Here is a 21,310-nt window from a genome sequence, read left to right as displayed (position 1 = left end):
GTTACATCAAGCCTGGCTATGTATGAGCATAAATGCAAACACGTTAAAGAAATAAATAGTTCTTTCCTGAACAAACCACTCATAAACATAAACAGAAAATCCATTTTTCTCCATGATCAATGCCAGTGAAAGCTGTTACTTTAGAAAAATAAAAGGAGGATAGGGAGAGAAGGAGGGAACTCTTACCTAGGCCCTGATTCTGCTGCTCCCACTCGATGGCATCTGGCACCTGGTAGGTGGCGCCCTCCAGTGGGCCCAGGTTTCCCAGCTCTAAGCCTGGTTCCTGGGACGTGAGGCCAGGGAGAGTAAACCCAGGCAGCTCAGTGTCACCGTCCAAGCTCTCGTCCAGGGAGTCCGCGTCTTTATCTTCCTCTTCTTCCTCCTCATTGTCCTCTTCTTCATCTTCCTCCTCCTCATCCTCCTCATCCTCATCTTCTCCCTCTGGACAAAAAGAAATCAGGGAGAAAGGTGAAGAAAGACAGCAAGTACATAACAACTACTTCAACAAATGAGCCTTTTGAAATCTTTTTAAGCAAATTTTATGGCCAAAGTTGGACAACATGAGCTTTGCAGCATTATGCACCCACAAAATAGCTTACATTTTAAACTTTTAAAACTACAATTATGTAACAGGGACTAAATATAATGTGCAAACTCTAAGAATTCAATTCAAGAGCACAGGTTATCAGGGGAAGGCTTATTGTAAAGGTTCCTAGATTGCAAGATCTTACAGTAGTCACATCTATTCCTGAATAGCAAGTTATTTCTAAATCCTGACATGCTGTGCTCTTTGTGCATAACCTGAAACTTCAGGTATCTGAGTGACACCTGAGACTCAGAGCCAGCGTTTGGCAGTAATGAATGTCAACATTACCCCATACAGCAACTATTTAAAAAGCTGAAAAGGAGATCACACTTCAATTAGAGATATGTATGAAGCTGATCTGGTTAGGACTAAGGCAAATCATACTAAAGGGTAAAGGACAATATTGACTGTGTTTCAAAACCTCAACTTCTGTGTGAGACCAAAGGAAAAAATGTTTATAATTTATATTTTCTGTAGCACACTATTTTAACTTGTATGATTATTTTATTCAAACACCATAATTAAATGGAACTTTGAATAGCAAGTGAGATCTGGTTGGTTTTTACAGGTTAGCGTGAAGCCTGAAACATCCCAGATTAATTTGGGCAGAGAATAAAAAAGTATTTGCAGAGGCGGGGCAAGATGGCGGAGTGGTGAAGAGCAGAATTTCGTCTCTCCCCTAGAGCAGCTGGCAATTACCCAAGAACTATATGAAACAGTGTTTTCGGGGTCTCCAGTAACCAGTCACACATTGGACACAAGTTTGGAATTGGAGGAAAAGCTGAGATCGCAGGGAACATTGCTTCAGTCAGCCACGCCCCCGACAGGATCAGAGTCACCAGGAGAACTAAAGGCTCCACACCTCCTTACACTGGTGGGGGAGCTGCAGGCTGGCCAGCGCCACCTGCTGGACAGGAGAGGAAAAGCACCAATTCTAAAGGCCTCATAGGAGGGTCTCATTCTCAGGAAAACTCCATACCCCACCACTGAGACCTGGGCCTCACTAGACTGGGAAAATCTGACCAGGGTCGACCATATCTGAGGAGACCCACTCACAAAAAGGTTACATAGAGGCAGAGCAAGAAACAGAAAAAACAAGAGGGGAAAAATTCTGATCAACTAAATAGAACCTAAGTTAGAGGTCTAGAATAAGCTGAACTGAATAACAGAGGCCAGAAAACAAAGCCAACCAACAAGAAAACCACTAGGTAAAAGACAGAAAACAAGCTCCAAAATAAACTAATCAAGAGAATCAGATGCCTAGACAACTTAAGATAACAAGCCATACCAGGAAACATGAAAACATGGACCAGCCAAAGGAACAAACTAGCTCAGCTGAGACGCAGGAGTGGAGGCAACTAATGCTAAATAAATTTGATGAAATGAAGGAAGATATAGCAAAAGAGCTGAAGGATATAAAGAAGACACTGGATGACCATAAAGAAGAATTCATAAACTTAAAAAAAAGTATTTGCAAAGACCCCTTGAGGGCCTGGGGGAAAATGTGGAAATATTAAACTTCCCCACCTGGGGAATTCCTGTTATTCTCAGAAGCATTGGAGACTACCAATTTAGAAGACTGAGCCCTCAATAGTGGGGCTTGTCCTTACCAAACGTATTCCTGCAAAGGAGAAGCTAAGCCTACTTGTAATTATGCCTAAGAGACACCCCTCAGAGAACCTATTTTGTTGCTCAGATGTGGCCTCTCTCTCTAGGCCAACTCTGCAGGTAAACTCACTGCCCTCCCCCCTATGTGGGACATGACTCCCAGGGATGAGCCTGGCACTGGCATCATGGGATTGAGAAAGACTTCCTGGAGAAAAAGGAGAAGAGAAGTGAAAGAAATTAAAGTTTCAGTGGCTGAGAGATTTCAAGTAGAATCAAGAGGTCATTTGGAGGTTATACTTATGCATTATACAGATATCCTTTTTTAGTTTTTAGTGTATTAGAATATCTAGAAGGAAATACCTGAAACTGGTGAACCGTAATCCAGTAGCCTTGATTCTTGAAGAGGATTGTATAACTATATAGCTTGTATGGTATGACTGTGTAATTGTGAAAATCTTGTGACTGACGCTCCTTTTATCCAATGTATGGACAGATGCGTAAGAAAATAAAGATAAAAAATGAATAAATAATAGGGAGGGATAAGGTGTACGGGATGTTTTGGGTGTTATTTTTTATTTTCATTTTTGTTCTTACTTTTTTTCTGTTTTTTTGGAGGAAGGAAAATGTCCAAAAATTGATTGTGGTGATGAATGCACACTATATGATGATACCATGAACCACTGATTGTACACTTTGGATGATCATCCGGTATGTGAATATGTCTCAATAAAATCACATTTAAAAAAAAACTCTATTATGTCAGATAGTTATCACACATTATGTTTATTGGGAGCTGAAGTTCAGCTAATGTGAGTTGTTATTGAAGTAATATTTAAAAGGTTAGGAAACAACTCCTCCCTTTCTTCTGGAGGTCATTAAAGACATCAGTTAGAAAACTGAAATATGAAGAGAACTTGAAAGGAGCTGTTCCAATTCCTCTATGTCTCATATTTTCAGACAAGAGAATTCATTATTTTCACATGGTTTCCATTCAATTCTCCTTCCACATTAGCAAACAGAACTCGCAAGAATGTTAGTGAGAAGTGCACAAATCCACTCTTGGATTGGGTTCTCCTTAGGGAAGAGTGACCCAAGAAACTGGAAACAACTGCACTAACTTTCTCAGTCCAATTCTAAAGGGGATTGGGAATGGGATATCGATGAAGGACAGTCAGAAATGCAACACACAAAATATCATTCTCATTATCCTCCTTGTAAGAGTTAACATTTACAATTTGTCATGCTTAGTGTTTTGAATGGAATAGGAAAAATGGAATAAGAGCCCCACTTTTTTTTTTTTCACCAATTTTCATCTTCTAGGAAGTCTTCGGGGTCCCACCCTCACCCTGGATGCACCCCAAGAGCCCCTGATGAGAGCCTGCAAAGTTCATCGAAGGCCTCCCCTCTGCTCTCCCTTGGCTGACAACACAGCCGTTTCTGCAACAGGGATCTCTCTTCGGATGGTGGAGAGGGGAGAAGGGAGGACAAAACCCACCCAGGAAGAAAATAATAGGAAATGAGGTAGGAGGGCAGGCAGAGGCCAGATCACATATGGCCTTTATAGGACTTGATAAACCTTTGTAATTTACTTTAAGTGGGATGGGAAGGCATTGGAGGTTGTGAGCAGGAGAGAGATAAAAATCTAACATTTTCAAAGTATGACTCTTGCTGCAGGGTGGAGAACAGGCTTATTGCAACAAGAGGTGAAGCAAAAAGATCCATTAGGAGGCTGCATCAAATCCAGGGAACAGATGATGATACTTTGGACCATGGTGTGGTCCTAGAAGGGGTGAGAAGGAGTCAGATTTCAGGCATAATTTGAAAGTAGAGCTCTGCCGGAAACAAGATGTAAGACAAGATGTAAGATGGATTAAGACTAATTTACAAGATATTGGGCCTGAGCAAACAGAACTCGCAAGAATGTGAAGTGAGAAGTGCACAAATCCACTCTTGGATTGGGTTCTCATGAGGGAAGAGTGACCCAAGAAACTGGAAACAACTGCACCAACTTTCTCAATCCAATTCTAAAGGGGATCGGGAATGGGATATTGATCAAGGATAGTTAGAAATGTAATACTGAATGGATGATATCTTACATTGAATGGGTGATATCTTACATTGAAAATGAAACAGAGGATAGCAAGAAAACTCAAGAATTTTATTTGAGACATATTAACTGTGCGATGGCTATGCCTACGACACCCAAATGGAAATGTTGGAAGTCTAGGAAAAGGTCAGAGCTGGAGATAAAAATTTGGCAGTCATCAACATATAAATAATATTTAAAAACTTGGGCCTGGCTAAGCTCACCAAGACAGTGGGTGTGGATGCAAAGAGAAGCAGCCAGCAAGCAAGCCCTGGGCAATCCCACATTTCGTGGCTGGCCAGCAGAGGGAGACAGGGGAGTGACCACAGAGGGGTGTTGCACGGAAGCGACGCTGAGTAAGAGTCTGAAAATTTCCCTCAGCCTTTGACATTGCCCCAGGGTTTGACAAAAGGTGTTTCAGTGGAATGATAGGGACAAAAGCCAGACTGGAGTGGTTCAAGAGAAAATCAGAAAAGAAGAAGAAGAACAGCAAACAAGAAAACCATTACAAGAAATTCAGCTGAAAAAGGAACAGGGACATAAGAATGTAGCTGGAGGGAGATTTACAGTCAAGGTAAGGTTGTTAAAATATGGAGATACTAGAATTTGTAGGTTGATTGGTAAGATCTGGTAGAGAGAGAAAATTGATGGTGCAGGAGACGGGGGGAATAGCTGCTGGATCAATGTCTCAAGAGACAGGGTATCCTATAGTGGCCACAGGCATGGACTCTGGATCCCCACAGATTTATTAGGACTGTGTGATTTTGGACAAGTGACTGACTGAATTTCACTGTGCCTCAGTTTCCTCATCTATAACACAGGTATTATTACTACCTCATAGAGTTGTTTAAGAATTACAATAGTTATTTTCGGAGTAACGAAAATGTTCAAAAATTGATTTTGGTGATAAATGCACAACTACATGATGGTACTGTGAATAACTGTACACTGTGAATGATTGTAGGGTATATGAATATATTTCAATAAAACTGAATTAAAAAAAAGAATTACATTAGTTAAAGATACATAAATAAAGTACTTGGAACTGAGCCTGAGACCTGGTGGCCCCTGTGTAAGTTTAGCTTCCTTACTGTTATTGAGAGGGGAGGGATCCAGTGCACAAGCGGAAGGGGTGGCACAGATACGTCCTCCCCTGCAACAGGAAGAAAGGCAGAGAAAACAGGCACAGATGAAGGGAGGTGGGTACATTTTGTGGTGGGAATGTGTGAACATTATCTTCTTATTTCTTCACTTTTCTCTGTCAAATAAAAAATTGGAAAGGACAAGAGAAACACTGGAGGTTTGAGGTGAGAAGAGGATGTGTGAAATAGTCATCTTGGAGCGTGGGCAAGTGAATTACCCAGGGAGACGAGGCAGGACTGCCGGGCAGCCTGGAGAGCCCACTGGAGATGTAACATCACACATCTAAAGTGAGACCTATTAAGACAGTTGTGTGTTTTTCTCCAGGCACATTCAGTTGCTTTGGGTTTTGGTATGGAGTGGAGCAGGCAAAGAGATTTAACCAGTGGCAAGTTTTGCTAGAAGAGCACAATGCTGCAAGGGGATGTGGAAAGAAGTTAGCTGACTGTGTGTGGAGGGAGTGATTATAAAGATGGAACAAGGACTAAGTCGAGCACAGAAAACATGAGGAGGAGATTGGACAGAAAAAAAGTGATGTGGTCAGTGGATTTTGGAGATAACCATTGGGATCATGAAGACTATTTGAGGGCTTTACTGAGCTTCCTCTTGTGGACTAAAAAGAGCATTTCTTTACTGAAGCATTATAAATTCGCTTTTAGTTCCCTCTCCTCCACATAAACCTAAAAGTTTGTGAATTATGGAATAACTGGGACAATATGATATTGATCCCATAAGCATGAACTGTCTTCTGACCACTGCCACCCACCAAGCACAACTTCTACTTAGTCCTCAACTTCTTCTGTTAATTCCTTCTCTTAAAAGTATAAAATTGTAAAATCTGAAAGGGATCTCAAAAGTCATCTTACTCCATCCTTTTGCATCCCAGAGATAGGGCTGCATCTAAACAAGCCTAGACCAATACGAAAGTTGCAACTTTCATATATATATGACTTGGAGAACATTTCTAGGATCAGTGACTCTCATAAGCTTCCCCACACTCCCCCACCAAGATATGCAGCTTTCCCTCTCCTCCTCCTTGGCCTGAAATGCCCAACAGGAGATGTCTTCCTCCATGTCAGACAATAAAACCAAGGAGCATTCTCTCCAGAAACACTCTATTGAGTAGTAAACAATTTACCTGGAAAGTAAAGAAGGGCCCTGATTACAAGTGGGATGAAAGAAGGAAACCTTCTCCTTGTACCACCAAGGAGACTTACCAAATTTATTATTTGTCATTTTTAATATTTGAAAAATCATAGAGCAAGACTAAATTGGTTGCTATAGAAAAAGGAAATTTGGGTGACTGTGTAGAGAGGTCTAGCCATATTCTCTCACTACCACTTTCTGCCAGTGAATGTTATTACATTTTTGGGCGCCTACACTAATTTTGTAGCTATCAAACATCTTTAGTAGTATGACACCTGTACCCTACTGCAATTACCAGTGAAACACTGACTATTATTTCAGGTCAATAACAAAAAAATATATCATCACCCTTCCTCATATTAGCAAGATAATGTACTTTAGAGCAGCTAGACTCAAACAGGTGGAAAAATATTGGACATAGGAAAGATAGTCTTGTTCTCTACTGTATCACCAAAGACCAGCACAGTGCTTTTGCAATTAGCAGAGCTCAACAAATATCTGTTGAATGAATAAATGAATGAGGGCAGGAATACTGGGAGAGATGCCTGTTTTTAACAATTGGCTAAACCTATGGAAATCACAGAGTAATATTTAATAAACAATCAAATATTAGCAACACATTCCTCTGAGTAGTCTTGTAACAAGCCCAAAAGCAAGATGCAAGACCAACTGGTGCAAAATAAACCAGAATTTTCAGCATTCATTTTCCATTCACAAAAAGTGAAAAGTAAGTCATCCGTATTTCAGCCACTTTCAACTAGTTACATCCTCGAAAAATAATGACATCATGAACGTCTCTGAACACAGACAATGATAAGCTATAAACATTTGGCAAATAAAACTGTCCCCAAAACAACAGGATCCCTTCCCCCAAAGAATTAAAGCCAAAGGAAGAAATCATTCAAATAACATGGAGTTATTTAAAAGTTATAAGGTAATGCTTTCCAAATTTTGCAATTTTGTTTAAATAAACCCCAAAATTAATTTTAGTTGTTCTGAATCCCAATTAAGGCTGTGGGTCAAGGAGATAAAAACATAATTGTTCAATATAAAGATGATAGGGAAAAAATGAGCCTCTGAGAGGAAGTGATCACTTTTGGTTTGCCACATGAAGCAGATACACCTCATAAATCAACATCTAGTGACAATGCTTAAAAGGCTTGAAGTTGTGTTTGTCTTGAGAATCCCTAAAAAAACACTGAAATCCAGGAAGGGAAGGTTCAGAGAGTTCAGCCTGAATCATATAGTCATGTCATGTCACCTGGAACAGAAAGTGTATCCTTGAACTGACACTTCTTTTTCCCAGGTTGACTTGATGCAGATTATTTCATGATACTAAAAAAAAAAACAGTAACACTAACAGCAAGGGGCAAGGGGCAGTAATAATGGTTTCAGAGTAACCACCTCTGTTGACAGGCAAAAATCTTCCCACCACAGTGCACTGTTCCCACTCCCAAACACATGATACATGCTATGCAAAATTGTCTTTTAACTCTTGTTGAATCAGTCTCTCCTAGAAAGTTCAGAATGTCTACTGAATTCAAGATGCACAATCAGGCATTGACTGAGATTGCTAGCCATGGAACTATTGGATTTTCCATTAGCAGACTCCTAGATTCTTACCAAGATCAAATCAGTTGGAGTTTATCTGATGCAATTGCTAGCATGTCCACTGTCATAAATTCTGACACTTTCAATAATAGTGATAAAAAGTTATTTGTCAAAAACTTAACTGTGGTGAATGGAAACAATTAAAATCAAAACTGTAAATGTGAAGCAGAAATGTCAGGTAACAGTGCCATGTGGCTAAGATATGCTCCATGACATTAAGTAGAGTGTCAACAGCTTAGAGAAATGTCCTGTTATAAGTGGCGGGGAGAAAAAATGTGTCTAGACAGCACCCTCCTGTCCCAGTTTGCTAAACCTGCCATTATGCAAAATACCAGAAATGGATTGATTGGCTTTTATAAAGGGGACTTGTTAGGTTACAAATTTACAGTTTTAAGGCCATAAAAGTGCCCATACTAAGGCATCAACAAGATGATACCTTCACTGAAAAACGCCAGTGGCATCTGGAATACCTCTGTCAGCTGGGAAGGCAAGTGGCTGGCATCTGCTGGTTCTTTGCCCCCAGGTTCTGGTTTCAAAATGGCTTTCTCCAAAGTCAGGGCTCTGGGCTTCTGTCTCTCTTAGCTTCTGTCCCTCAGCTCCTGTGCATTTTTGCTTGTTCTCCCAGGGTGTTTCTCTCTAACTGTCTAGGGGTCCTCTCTTAGCTCCTCCAGGGCAAACTCAGAGCTTCATCTCTTAGCTTAGCATCTCCAAGCTTCTGGGTCTGTGTCAACTCTTAGCTTCTCCCAGGGGCAAACTCTGGATTACATATTTTAGCTTCTCTCCAAAGTGTCTCTCTCAGCTTCTCTGAGCTCCTTCTTTTCGTGAGCTCTCTTAAAGGACTTCAGTGAACTAATTAAGACCCACCCAGAATAGGTGGGGTCACATTGCCATGGAAATAATTTAATCAAAGATCTCACCCACAATTGGGTGAGTCACATCTCCATGGAAACAATCAAAAGGTTCTACCTAACAAGATTGGATTAAAATATCACAGCTCTTCTAGGGTCCATAACAGTTTCATATCAGCACATCTCTCTAAGCCAGTTTCATCTGTCTGGTCACTCTGACAGACTCTTCTAACAACTGTTCCATAACCCATAACAATATTCTATATGTACATGGGCCTTTTCTTCTGAGGAACTAAAAATTCTTTTCAGGCATTATCCTGCAAACTTATATTGTTAGCTACACAGGTAGCAAGTTTTATAAACTGTTTTACTTATAGGGCTACATAGCTGGTGAAGTAAATGCCTTAGGTGCTCAGATATCACTGGGTTTGTTCAAACCCAAAACTTTTGACTCTCTAAGTCAGGCCTGTTTTCTTTATCCATTGCAACTGCCTGAGGTTTCCAAGACCAAGAGTTTTGCTCAGGACCAACAAAATCAATAGTGTACAACAATACTCATAGCAGCATTATTCACAATCACCAAAAGATGGAAGCAACCCAAGTGTCCATCAACAGATTACTGGATAAACAAAATGTGGCATATAAATACAACGGATTGCTATTCAGTCATAAAAAGGAATGAAGTTCTGATACATATGACGATGTGGAAGACCCTTAAATCTATCAGGAAGAGTGAAATAAGCCAGACACAAAAGGACACTATGATTTCACTTACATGGAAAACCTAGAATAAGCAAATACATACACACAAAGTAGATTACAGGTTATCAGGGGCTGGAGTGAGGGGGAGGGAATGGGAAGTTACTGCTTAGTAGGTATGGAGTTTCTGTTTGGGTGATGATAATTTTGATAATGGATGGTGATGGTAGCACGATATTATAAATATAATTAATACATTAATAAATAAATACAATAAATATATTAATATATTATTAATATCACTGAATTATACTTATGTAAGCGGTTAAAATGGGAAATTTTGGGTTGCATATTTGTTACCATAATAAAAAATTTTAAGGCAAAAACAAATTTTAAAAATAAAAATCACTAGAAAATACGGGAGAGAGCTTGCCCCGTGGCTCTGGCCTGTGTTAGCTGCACTCTGCTACAAAGTCCACTTGCCAATTCATTGGCAGTTCCCACCAAAGGTGCTCAGTTTCTTTAATTCCATTTTTAGCACAGCTTAGACAGTTTTAGAGTTCCAGAAGAATTTAGAGAAATAGCTAGCACCCCAAGTGTTTCTAATGAGCCCAAGGGGAAAGAACCTTGACTGAGAATGTGTCATCCCAAAAATGGAGGAAGAATAACCAAAGCAGTAACTCCTGTTCCCCGACATAATCTGTCTATCCTTGGTTTTCAAGAGCAGGATCTCACCTGTACCCTCCCTCTTTGAAGTGGCAATGATTAATTTGGATCCTTGTCTCTTGCCTGTTTACTCATTAGTTTTAAACACCAGACCTCTCGCTTCAGTACCCTTTTGCTTTACTTTCTTCCTAAGTTTAAAATTAAATCCAAGTTACACATATCAGGGCACGTGAAGAGGAGGAAGGATTTCACGAGAGGAAACAGGGTAGCTTCCCTGGGCAAAGGCTGACTGAGCCTGTATGACTCTTTCCCCACATTCCCTCTGAAGGCAATGGCTCAGATACAAACCAGTGGCACCACTGCTAAAAGAAGAAAAATTTGTTGGTGTGCGTTTTCCTGGGAACCACTATGCCAATAAAGCCATAGTTAGCAAAACGGTTTCCTCACATAAAGAGCAACCGAAGCACTATGAATGGCATTGCTTTTCATATACACATTTTTTTTTCTTTTTAATTTGAGCATCAGATCAGGCACAAAATCTAAAAGCTGGAAAAGAAAAAATTAAACTTGTCTTGAGGATGTGAAGTGACTCTCCAGCAGATGGCTCTCCAGGATCAGAAGGACAAGTAAAACCCAAAAGCTTCTGAAATTACTGCAAAATCCAGCAACTCACAATGTTAAACTGGCTTAGAATTTATAGAATTTCACTACATTTCTAAAATCTGAAGTATCCCACCAACTAAGTGCTTTTACATTTTTATCATGTAATATTAGTTGTATAAAGAGAATATATACACCACGTGTATGTTTTTAAGCTAATAACAAAATGAATCCCAAAGAACTCACCATTCAACTTAAGAACTGGTATAGAACTAATACTGTTGCATCTATCTGCATTAACCCCCTTAATGATATAAAAAATAATGAATAGCATATTCTAGGACTTGGATTTTTTCCCATTCAAAATTATGTTTCTAAGTTTCATACATGTTGTACAAAATATCGGTTTGTTATTTTTCACCAAGGTGTTGTTTTCCATTATGCAAATAAGTTACAATTTATGTATTTAGTTATCTTCATATCAATAAAAAATCACGTTATTTTGTTGCCAATTTTTTTTTTTTTTTTGCAATTATGGACAGTGCTTCTACAAGCATTCGTATATATGATTTCTAGAGTATCTGTTCAAGAGTTTCTCCAGAATGTACTTTCAAAAGTGGAAATGCTGGATCAAAAGAAATACAAATGTTCAACTTCTTAGCTAATCTCTAGGAAAATTTCCTTATCTCCACATCCTCACCAAGCCTTGGTTTTTGTCAAACACTTTTTTCAATCCACTGTGTATAAATGATATGTCATTGTCATTGTAATTTGCATTTCCCTGATTAGTAATGAATTGTCTGATTTTTTTGGAGTTGTTTCTATTCTCAACATCAATACTTTATCAGTTACATGTATTACAAATATATTCTCTTGGTTTAGAAGTTGTATTTCCATATTATTTTATTTATGTATCTGAATGTGCAGAAAGATATTCTTCTATGATTTTTCTCAAATTTTCAGGTTTTGCCTTCCACATCTGTCTTTAAATCATATGTAGTGGATGTTTGTGTATTTCATGACATCGGGATCTAATTTAATTTTTTCTATATGGACAACCAATTGTCCCAGAATTATTATTTTTTTAAAAAATGCTTTCTCCACTGCTCTACAATTCCATCTCTATCATATATCAAGGACCCTTAAATAAGTGTATCTGTTTCTATGCTCTCTATTCTGTTCCACTAGTCATTTTAAATACCCCTGTCCATGACCACATTGTTTAAATATATAAAATCTTAATATCTGATAGGACAACTATTCTCCTCCAACTTATTCTTCCTCTATAGGGATGCACTGGCTATTTCTTAAGCTTTTGCTATTCTATATAAATTTTACAAAAAATTTGTCAAGTTGTTCTGAATTAATGAAATGGAAAAATAAAATAATGAAATCTTATTTCTATTACTTAATTCCTTCTATTTTCTTTGAGTTTCTTCTATTTTATTTTTATAGCTGAAGGTGGTGGCTGCCTTGCTCATTAATTTTCAGTCTTTCTTCTTTTATAACAGAAGCTTTAAGGCTAAAAAATTTCCCTTTATATATCCCTTTATCTTCATTGCACAAGTTTTGATATAATATTCTGACTATGACTCAGTTATAAATGCTTCTATTTTCTATTATTTCTTCTCTGATCCATAAGTTACTTAGAACTATTTTTTTTAATTTTCGAAAGTATGAGGCAATTTCTCTTTTTTATTATTAATTCCTGACTTAACTGCACAGCCATTAGAGAATGTGGACGGCATGATATCAATTCTTTGAAATTTGTTGAGATTGTTCTATGGACTAGTTGGTCAGTTTTTTATAAATATTCCCTGTGTGCTGGAAAATAATGTATATTCTCTAATCATTTTACTTATGTCCATTTTTGTCTTAAATTTTATTTTGCTTGAAAATCTCAGCAAATCAAATCTAACAATGCATAACAAGGATAATACAACAAAACCAGTTGTGTTTATGACAGGAATGCAAAGTTGTTTCAGCATATGAAAATCAGTCTTGTGGTATCTCTTTTCCTAACTTTTTATGGAAATATAACATCAAATAAAAAGACAACAACCCAAAAGTCAAGTGCACAGCTGAATAAACTGTTAAAGTGAACAGACCAGCACCCACCACCCAGATTTAAAAAAAGAGAGAGAGAACATTCTATTGCCCCAGAAGCCCCATTCATGCTTCCCTTACTACTCCAAAGGTAAACAATGTCCTGACTTATAACACCATGGATTAAATTTGTATGTTTTTGAAATTTATATAAATGAAATCATGTAGTATATATACATATTTTTATGTCTAGCTTTTTTTCACTGAATCATCCATATTGTTGCATGTAACCATCATTCATCTACTTTTTATTGCCATATAGTTTTCCATTGTATTAACCACAATTTATTTGTTCTCTCTACTGTTGGACATTTACACTGCTTCAAGTTTGGGACTTTTTCAAATAATGCTGCCATGACCATCACTGTGTACGTGTTTGGGTGTACTTGTGTTTGCGTTTCTTTTGGATGGTGGGGATTACTTGTTTATTTACCTTGTTTGCTACATTTTGTGCTTCTTGGATCATGGATTCACGTCTTGCATCAGTTCTGGAAAATTTTCAGCCATTGGCACTAAAAATCTTACCTCTCTTCCATTCACTCCATTTTCTCCTACTACACTCCTGAATTAAGTGAGAAGTTCTCACTCTGTCCTCCATATAGCTGAACTTCTCTTTCATGTGGTCTAATTTGTTGTCTCTTGTATAGCACTCTCTAGGATGTCTTCAAATCTTTCTTTCAGTTTACTAACTCTCTCTTTTGTCATAGTTATTAACCCATCATTGAACTTTCCTCTCAACAATTATATGTTCATTTCTAAATGTTTTATTAGGTCCTTTTAAAAAATCTTCCAGGTCATTTTGATAGTCTCTTATTGCTTGCACATATTTGTGATTTCACCTTTTATTTCTTTAAAACTTTCATACATGATTATTTTATGTTCTATATCTGACAGTTTTAGTATCTAGCATACTGAGTAAGGCACAGACAAATTAATTGTCTTTTCTGCTGACTCTCAGTCATGGTGGCTTGTTTTCTTATTGGTGTGTGGATCTTTTATCATTAGCTCATATTTGGTTGACACTAATCAGTTGTGAACCCATGGATCTTGACTGGACATGCTTTCCTCTAGAGAGAATTTACTTTTGCTTCTGGAAATCAGGATGCAGAACAAATCTTTATCTCCTATGAAAGACACAGATTTAATGCAGGAATTTAATCTTGCTACTAGCCCAAGTCTCAACTCCTTATTGCAACACTGGTATCACTGTTTGCCCTAGAGCACCCTTTCCTTTCCAGTATGCTTACTCCTTACAGCACATTCTTTGGGTTTCAACTCATATTTGGGGTATAAAGAAGCTGGAGAGTATGGTCCTTGGAGATTTTTCTTACTCATTGCAATCCCATTAGTGCATTAATGTGTTTTACCCAAGATCTAATTATTTTGCAATGGTAGGGCCATCAGTCTTCCATCAGAAGATGAAATCCAAATAATGTACTTTTCAAAAGCATCCATATAACTACTTGAAGTTGGTCCAACAAGTTGAGTAAGAGCTTTTATTGGCTTTTCAAACTATAATGGCATCTGTAATCTGGGGTGCATTTTGAAATTAGATAAAGTCTCAAACTATTTTTCATCAAATATTACTTCTGTTTTAAGCTTTTTTGTTAATTTATTCAGTTAAATCTTTTTTAAATGCCCCATCACCATGATTTTTTTAAAACTTCCCATATTAATCTATCCAAATTTCTTGAAAACTTTTCATTAAATTTCACACTTCTCACTGACTCTGTAATTGTAAATATAGCAATTAAAAAAACATCCTCCAGTCTACTGTAATATTTAAAAGGTATCTACATAAGAAAATAAAAAGGATGTTAAAGCACAAGTGGCAAAATGTTTTGGATGCAATCCAACTTTCAGATAAAGGCTTAAATAATTTTTATTTCATTCAGTATTACTTTCTTTAAATTAGAGGATTCTGCTCTTGAAAATGTCCTCTCTTAGAAAGCTAAAAAAAACCAGTCTACCTAACTGTTCTTACATTTACTGGTCATTACATAATCCCAATATAACTGGTACATTCTCCATTATATTCTATAAATCCTGCCCCAAATTAAATTGAGTTATCCTGATAAATAGAGCCCTAGAGCTGTAATTATAAGTTCTGGAGTCTAACTTCTGTTCATTAAACAACTCACTTTTGACTCAGATGACAGCCTCTATGCGTTTCCCTCTGGAAAGTAAGATTACAGCAACACTCTTTTATTTCTCAAGGGTACTATGAAGGGAAGCATAAAAGCTACATTAATATTGTGTCTATAAAGTCTGAGTCATCTGGAATAAAACTTTTCTCTTTGGCAATTTAGCAGTCTTAACGGAATATTTGCTTAAAACAAACACACAGAATTTGTACATGAAAATCATAATGCATTCAAAAGATAAATTGTAGGTTGATTATTGATTTTGCAAAAATATGTACAAAAGTAGATTTCCCCTTTAAAATTTAAAACATGACTCAACTTACCTTACAATGAAGTTTACATATTAATTTGTGGAAATGTACTTTTTTTATCATACCTGTGTGCATTTAGCTCCTTGAAAGCAGAGATGCTGTCTTACTCATCTTTATGCCCCAATCCCAGGATCAAGCACTGTGACTTACAAAAAATAAGCACTCAATAAATGCTGATTAGACAAAAACAAACTGAACATTTTAATTCATTAACTTCCTCTTCAAAATAAGTAGTAATACCTTTATGAGGCTCCAGTATAATTTGTATTAATCTATGTTATGTATATGCATCAAGTGAGTATATTATCAACTGTTTAAGGAAAATCCATCTAAATGTTTTGGTCACACTTGGGGGAGGAGAGGGCACCAAAAAAAAATGACCCTTGTACAAATTAACTTCAATAATGTTTTTCAAGAAAGATTTCCCTGCTATTTTCCTCTCTTTTCCTCCCACTTTTCCTCCCTCCCTCTTTCCCTCACAGCCCGGCTTCCCAAGGTGAGTTTAAAGAATGACTTAAGTTTACTGAATTCCACTTACCTAATTGTGTGCAGATGTTTCTATGTATTCCAATGAGAAGAAAATGAAATAATGTACAATTTCTCAATGGGACTTAAAAAAATCTAAGCAAATTCTTTTTGAATCTCTAGCAGAACATGATTGGGAACCACTGCCTCATTCACAAAAAAAAGTGCTCAATGCCAGGCCCAAAATAAGCCCTGGATTTAAAACAATGGCAACAATAAGCAAGACAAGTCAAGTAGGAAGTAGATCAATTAAATCAGATGATGGTCCTAAAACCATGAACTCATTCACTGATGATCCAGTACCAAGCATTTGGTGTCTATAGGCCACAGGGGACACAACAAGGCAGGAAGATCTGGCTCCGCCTTTAGGAAAGTTGCATAGAGTTCAATTAAGTGGTCAGGAACAGAGGGTCAAGGGCTGGGAGAACCGATTCGTTTGAGATAAGCATAACACTAAAAATGAAATAGAACAGGCAAACACTTGAATAGGTTCCCACCACTTTAAAAACTCAGAAGATTTCACATAAAAATCAGAATTTTTAGCTAATCTTGGAAAAATTCTGAGATCTGACATCAGTCAGCTTACATTCTCCTCCTCCAACAATTTAAACAGAATCTGTCTGGATCAAAGGTAGTGTGTGCTCTTACTGCAATCCACTCACCACTCCCAACTGTCTTACATCCCTTCCTCTTTGCTTTCTTAGTTTAAATACCTGGACCCTGATCAATGGTTGCACAGAGAGGATCAGAATTTTAATTACAATAGTTAATACAAAGTAGTACATGGTAAATGATAAATAATCTACAGTTTTAAGGAAAAGAGATCACCAGTCATAAAAATAACTCACTTATTATGTATTTACTCCATGTCAAAAAGTATGTTAAGAAGATTGCATGCAAGATCTCATTTTATCCTCACAAGTAGCCAAGAGATAGTAATATCAATATCCTTGCTTTACAGATGGGTGAACGGAGGCTAAAGATGTCAAATGATCTGGTCAAGACCACAATGCTTAATCGTGATGGAGCCAGGACTTAAACTCAGGTTGTCTGTTTGGGACTGGAACCAGAGCTATTTGCCACCAGCCGACACTGCTCACCAATGTAGGCTGGGTGGTGGAAGGCTTCATAGAGGAAGATGAGTTCAAGCTGAATTGTTTCTGTTTGTCTTTCTTGTCCCCTTTTAATTTTAACTCCATAGTCTTCTGTTTATGGAGTAGTATAGCTCTGAGTATTATTTACTACATAATGTGACATAATGATGCTACTACCATATGGGTGTGTTTCTTGTATGGTGAGAACAGTATTTTATTGCCTAGAAGGAATCATGCTATTCCTTTAACTGGGGTGGGATTTCCTCTGAAGGGTGGTGTGTGTGTGTTGTTAATCATTATGGCTATCTGGTTACCAATTGTTTAAGGACAGAAGGTGTGTCCTTCAACCAGGAAACCAGGACAAATAGAGTAAATATGTGGGGATTGGGGTTCCCTACTTAGTGGTGGAACTTCGAGGAAAGTTCAGCTTAGTCTGGGCTCTTCCATATGAGGCAGGGACAGGGAGTAGAAAATACTACAGGAAACAAGCCAAGAGCTGAGAGGCTAGAATACCTGGCAAAGGGTCTATAAAAGTGTGGCAGTACTTTGAGGATAAAATATAAAAACCTTCTCAGATCATGGATGGAAAAGGGCCCGGGAGCCCTGGGAGCTTGTTAACTAAAGTAAGATTAGAAAGAAATTTGGAGGCGGGGCAAGATGGCAGACTGGTGAGCTGTATGTTTTAGTTACTCCTCCAGGAAAGTAGGTAAAAAGCCAGGAACTGCGTGGACTGGACACCACAGAGCAATCTGTCTTTGGGCATACTTCATACAACACTCATGAAAACGTGGAACTGCTGAGATCAGCGAAATCTGTAAGTTTTTGCGGCCAGGGGACCCGCGCCCCTCCCTGCCAGGCTCAGTCCCGGGGGAGGAGGGGCTGTCAGCTCCAGGAAGGAGAAGGGAGAATTGCAGTGGCTGCTCTCATCGGAAACTCTTTCTACTGATTCAAACTCCAACCATAGATAGACTGAGGCCAGACACCAGAGACTCTGAGAGCAGCCAGCCCAGCAGAGAGGAGACGGGCATAGAAGGAAAACAACACGAGAAGCTCCAAAGTAAAACCAGAGGATTTTTGGAGTTCTGGTGAACACAGAAAGGGGAAGGGCGGAGATCAGGCCTTGAGGCGCATATGCAAATCCCGAAGCAAGGCTGATCTCTCTGCCCAGGGCACCTTTCCTTAATGGCCCTGGTTGCTTTGTCTATTAGCATTTCAATAACCCATTAGATCTCTGAGGAGGGCCGTTTTTTTTTTTTTTTTTTTTTTTTTTTTTTTTTTTTTTAATCCTTTTTGCTTTTTCTAAAACAATTACTCTAAGAAGCTCAATACAGAAAGCTTCAAAGAATTGAAATTTGGGCACGTCAAGTCAAGAGCAGAAATAAGAGAGCTCTGAGACAAAAGGCAATAATCCAGTGGCTGAGAAAATTCACTAAACAACACAACTTCCCAAGAAAAGGGGGGTGTCCGCTCACAGCCACCATCCTGGTGGACAGGAAACACTCCTGCCCATCGCCAGCCCCATAGCCCAGAGCTGCCCCAGACAACCCAGTGTGACGGAAGTGCTTCAAATAACAGGCACACACCACAAAACTGGCGTGGACATTAGCCTTCCCTGCAACCTCAGCTGAATGTCCCAGAGCTGGGAAGGGGGGAGCAGTGTGAATTAACAGAGCCCCATTCAGCCATCATTTGAGCAGACTGGGAGCCTCCCAACACAGCCCAGCAGCCCAGAACTGCCCTGGGGGGACGGCACTCACCTGTGACATAGCACAGTCATCCCTCAACAGAGGACCCGGGGTGCACAGCCAGGAAGAGGGGCCCACTTGCAAGTCTCAGGAGCCATACGCCAATACCAAAGACTTGTGGGTCAGTGGCAGAGACAAACTGTGGCAGGACTGAACTGAAGGATTAGACTATTGCAGTAGCTTTAAAACTCTAGGATCATCAGGGAGATCTGATTGTTAGGGCCACCCCCCCTCCCCGACTGCCCAGAAACACGCCCCACATACAGGGCAGGCAACACCAACTACACACGCAAGCTTGGGACACCAATTGGGCCCCACAAGACTCACTCCCCCACTCACCAAAAAGGCTAAGCAGGGGAGATCTGGCTTGTGGAGAACAGGTGGCTCGTGGACGCCACCTGCTGGTTAGTTAGAGAAAGTGTACTCCACGAAGCTGTAGATCTGATAAATTAGAGATAAGGACTTCAACTGGTCTACAAACCCTAAAAGAACCCTATCAAGGACAGCAAATGCCACGAGGCCAAAACAACAGAAAATTATAAAGCATATGAAAAAACCAGACGATATGGATAACCCAAGCCCAAGCACCCAAATCAAAAGACCAGAAGAGACACACCTAGAGCAGCTACTCAAAGAACTAAAGATGAACAATGAGACCCTAGTACGGGATATGAAGGAAATCAAGAAGACCCTAGAAGAGCATAAAGAAGACATTGCAAGACTAAATAAAAAAATGGATGATCTTATGGAAATTAAAGAAACTGTTGACCAAATTAAAAAGATTCTGGACACTCATAGTACAAGACTAGAGGAAGTTGAACAACGAATCAGTGACCTGGAAGATGACAGAATGGAAAATGAAAGCATAAAAGAAAGAATGGGGAAAAAAATTGAAAAACTCGAAATGGACCTCAGGGATATGATAGATAATATGAAGCGTCCGAATATAAGACTCATTGGTGTCCCAGAAGGGGAAGAAAAGGGTAAAGGTCTAGGAAGAGTATTCAAAGAAATTGTTGGGGAAAACTTCCCAAATCTTCTAAACAACATAAATACACAAATCATAAATGCTCAGCGAACTCCAAATAGAATAAATCCAAAAAAACCCACTCCGAGACATATACTGATCACACTGTCAAACATAGAAGAGAAGGAGCAAGTTCTGAAAGCAGCAAGAGAAAAGCAATTCACCACATACAAAGGAAACAGCATAAGACTAAGTAGTGACTACTCAGCAGCCACCATGGAGGCGAGAAGGCAATGGCACGATATATTTAAAATTCTGAGAGAGAGGAATTTCCAGCCAAGAATACTTTATCCAGCAAAGCTCTCCTTCAAATTTGAGGGAGAGCTTAAATTTTTCACAGACAAAGAAATGCTGAGAGAATTTGCTAACAAGAGACCTGCCCTACTGGAGATACTAAAGGGAGCCCTACAGACAGAGAAACAAAGACAGGACAGAGAGACTTGGAGAAAGGTTCAGTACTAAAGAGATTCGGTATGGGTACAATAAAGGATATTAATAGAGAGAGGGAAAAATATGGCAAACATAATCCAAAGGATAAGATGGCCGATTCAAGAAATGCCTTCACGGTTTTAACGTTGAATGTAAATGGATTAAACTCCCCAATTAAAAGATATAGATTCGCAGAATGGATCAAAAAAAATGAACCATCAATATGTTGCATACAAGAGACTCATCTTAGACACAGGGACACAAAGAAATTGAAAGTGAAAGGATGGAAAAAAATATTTCATGCAAGCTACAGCCAAAAGAAAGCAGGTGTAGCAATATTAATCTCAGATAAAATAGACTTCAAATGCAGGGATGTTTTGAGAGACAAAGAAGGCCACTACATACTAATAAAGGGGCAATTCAGCAAGAAGAAATAACAATCGTAAATGTCTATGCACCCAATCAAGGTGCCACAAAATACATGAGAGAAACATTGGCAAAACTAAAGGAAGCAATTGATGTTTCCACAATAATTGTGGGAGACTTCAACACATCACTCTCTCCTATAGATAGATCAACCAGACAGAAGACCAATAAGGAAATTGAAAACCTAAACAATCTGATAAATGAATTAGATTTAACAGACATCTACAGGACATTACATCCCAAATCACCAGGATACACATACTTTTCTAGTGCTCACGGAACTTTCTCCAGAATAGATCATATGCTGGGACATAAAACAAGCCTCAATAAATTTAAAAAGATTGAAATTATTCAAAGCACATTCTCTGACCACAATGGAATACAATTAGAAGTCAATAACCATCAGAGACTTAGAAAATTCACAAATACCTGGAGGTTAAACAACACACTCCTAAACAATCAGTGGGTTAAAGAAGAAATAGCAAGAGAAATTGCTAAATATATAGAGACGAA

General features: G+C 38.6%; 1 protein-coding gene across 2 annotated transcripts in view; it reads right to left on the bottom strand.

The window, feature by feature from the left end:
* Positions 1 to 21,310, bottom strand: part of ARMH4 (armadillo like helical domain containing 4) — a 167,596-nt gene that overhangs the window by 117,787 nt on the left and 28,499 nt on the right. For both annotated transcript variants that reach the window (XM_037832626.1, XM_037832627.1), the window contains exon 5: positions 187 to 441. In XM_037832626.1, the coding sequence (XP_037688554.1) occupies positions 187 to 441 (255 nt within the window). The remainder of the gene's footprint in view (positions 1 to 186; positions 442 to 21,310) is intronic.

This window comes from Choloepus didactylus, chromosome 4, assembly GCF_015220235.1.
Source record: "Choloepus didactylus isolate mChoDid1 chromosome 4, mChoDid1.pri, whole genome shotgun sequence".
Taxonomy (NCBI): Eukaryota; Metazoa; Chordata; class Mammalia; order Pilosa; family Megalonychidae; genus Choloepus; species Choloepus didactylus.
This window is presented reverse-complemented; position numbering and strand designations above follow the sequence as displayed.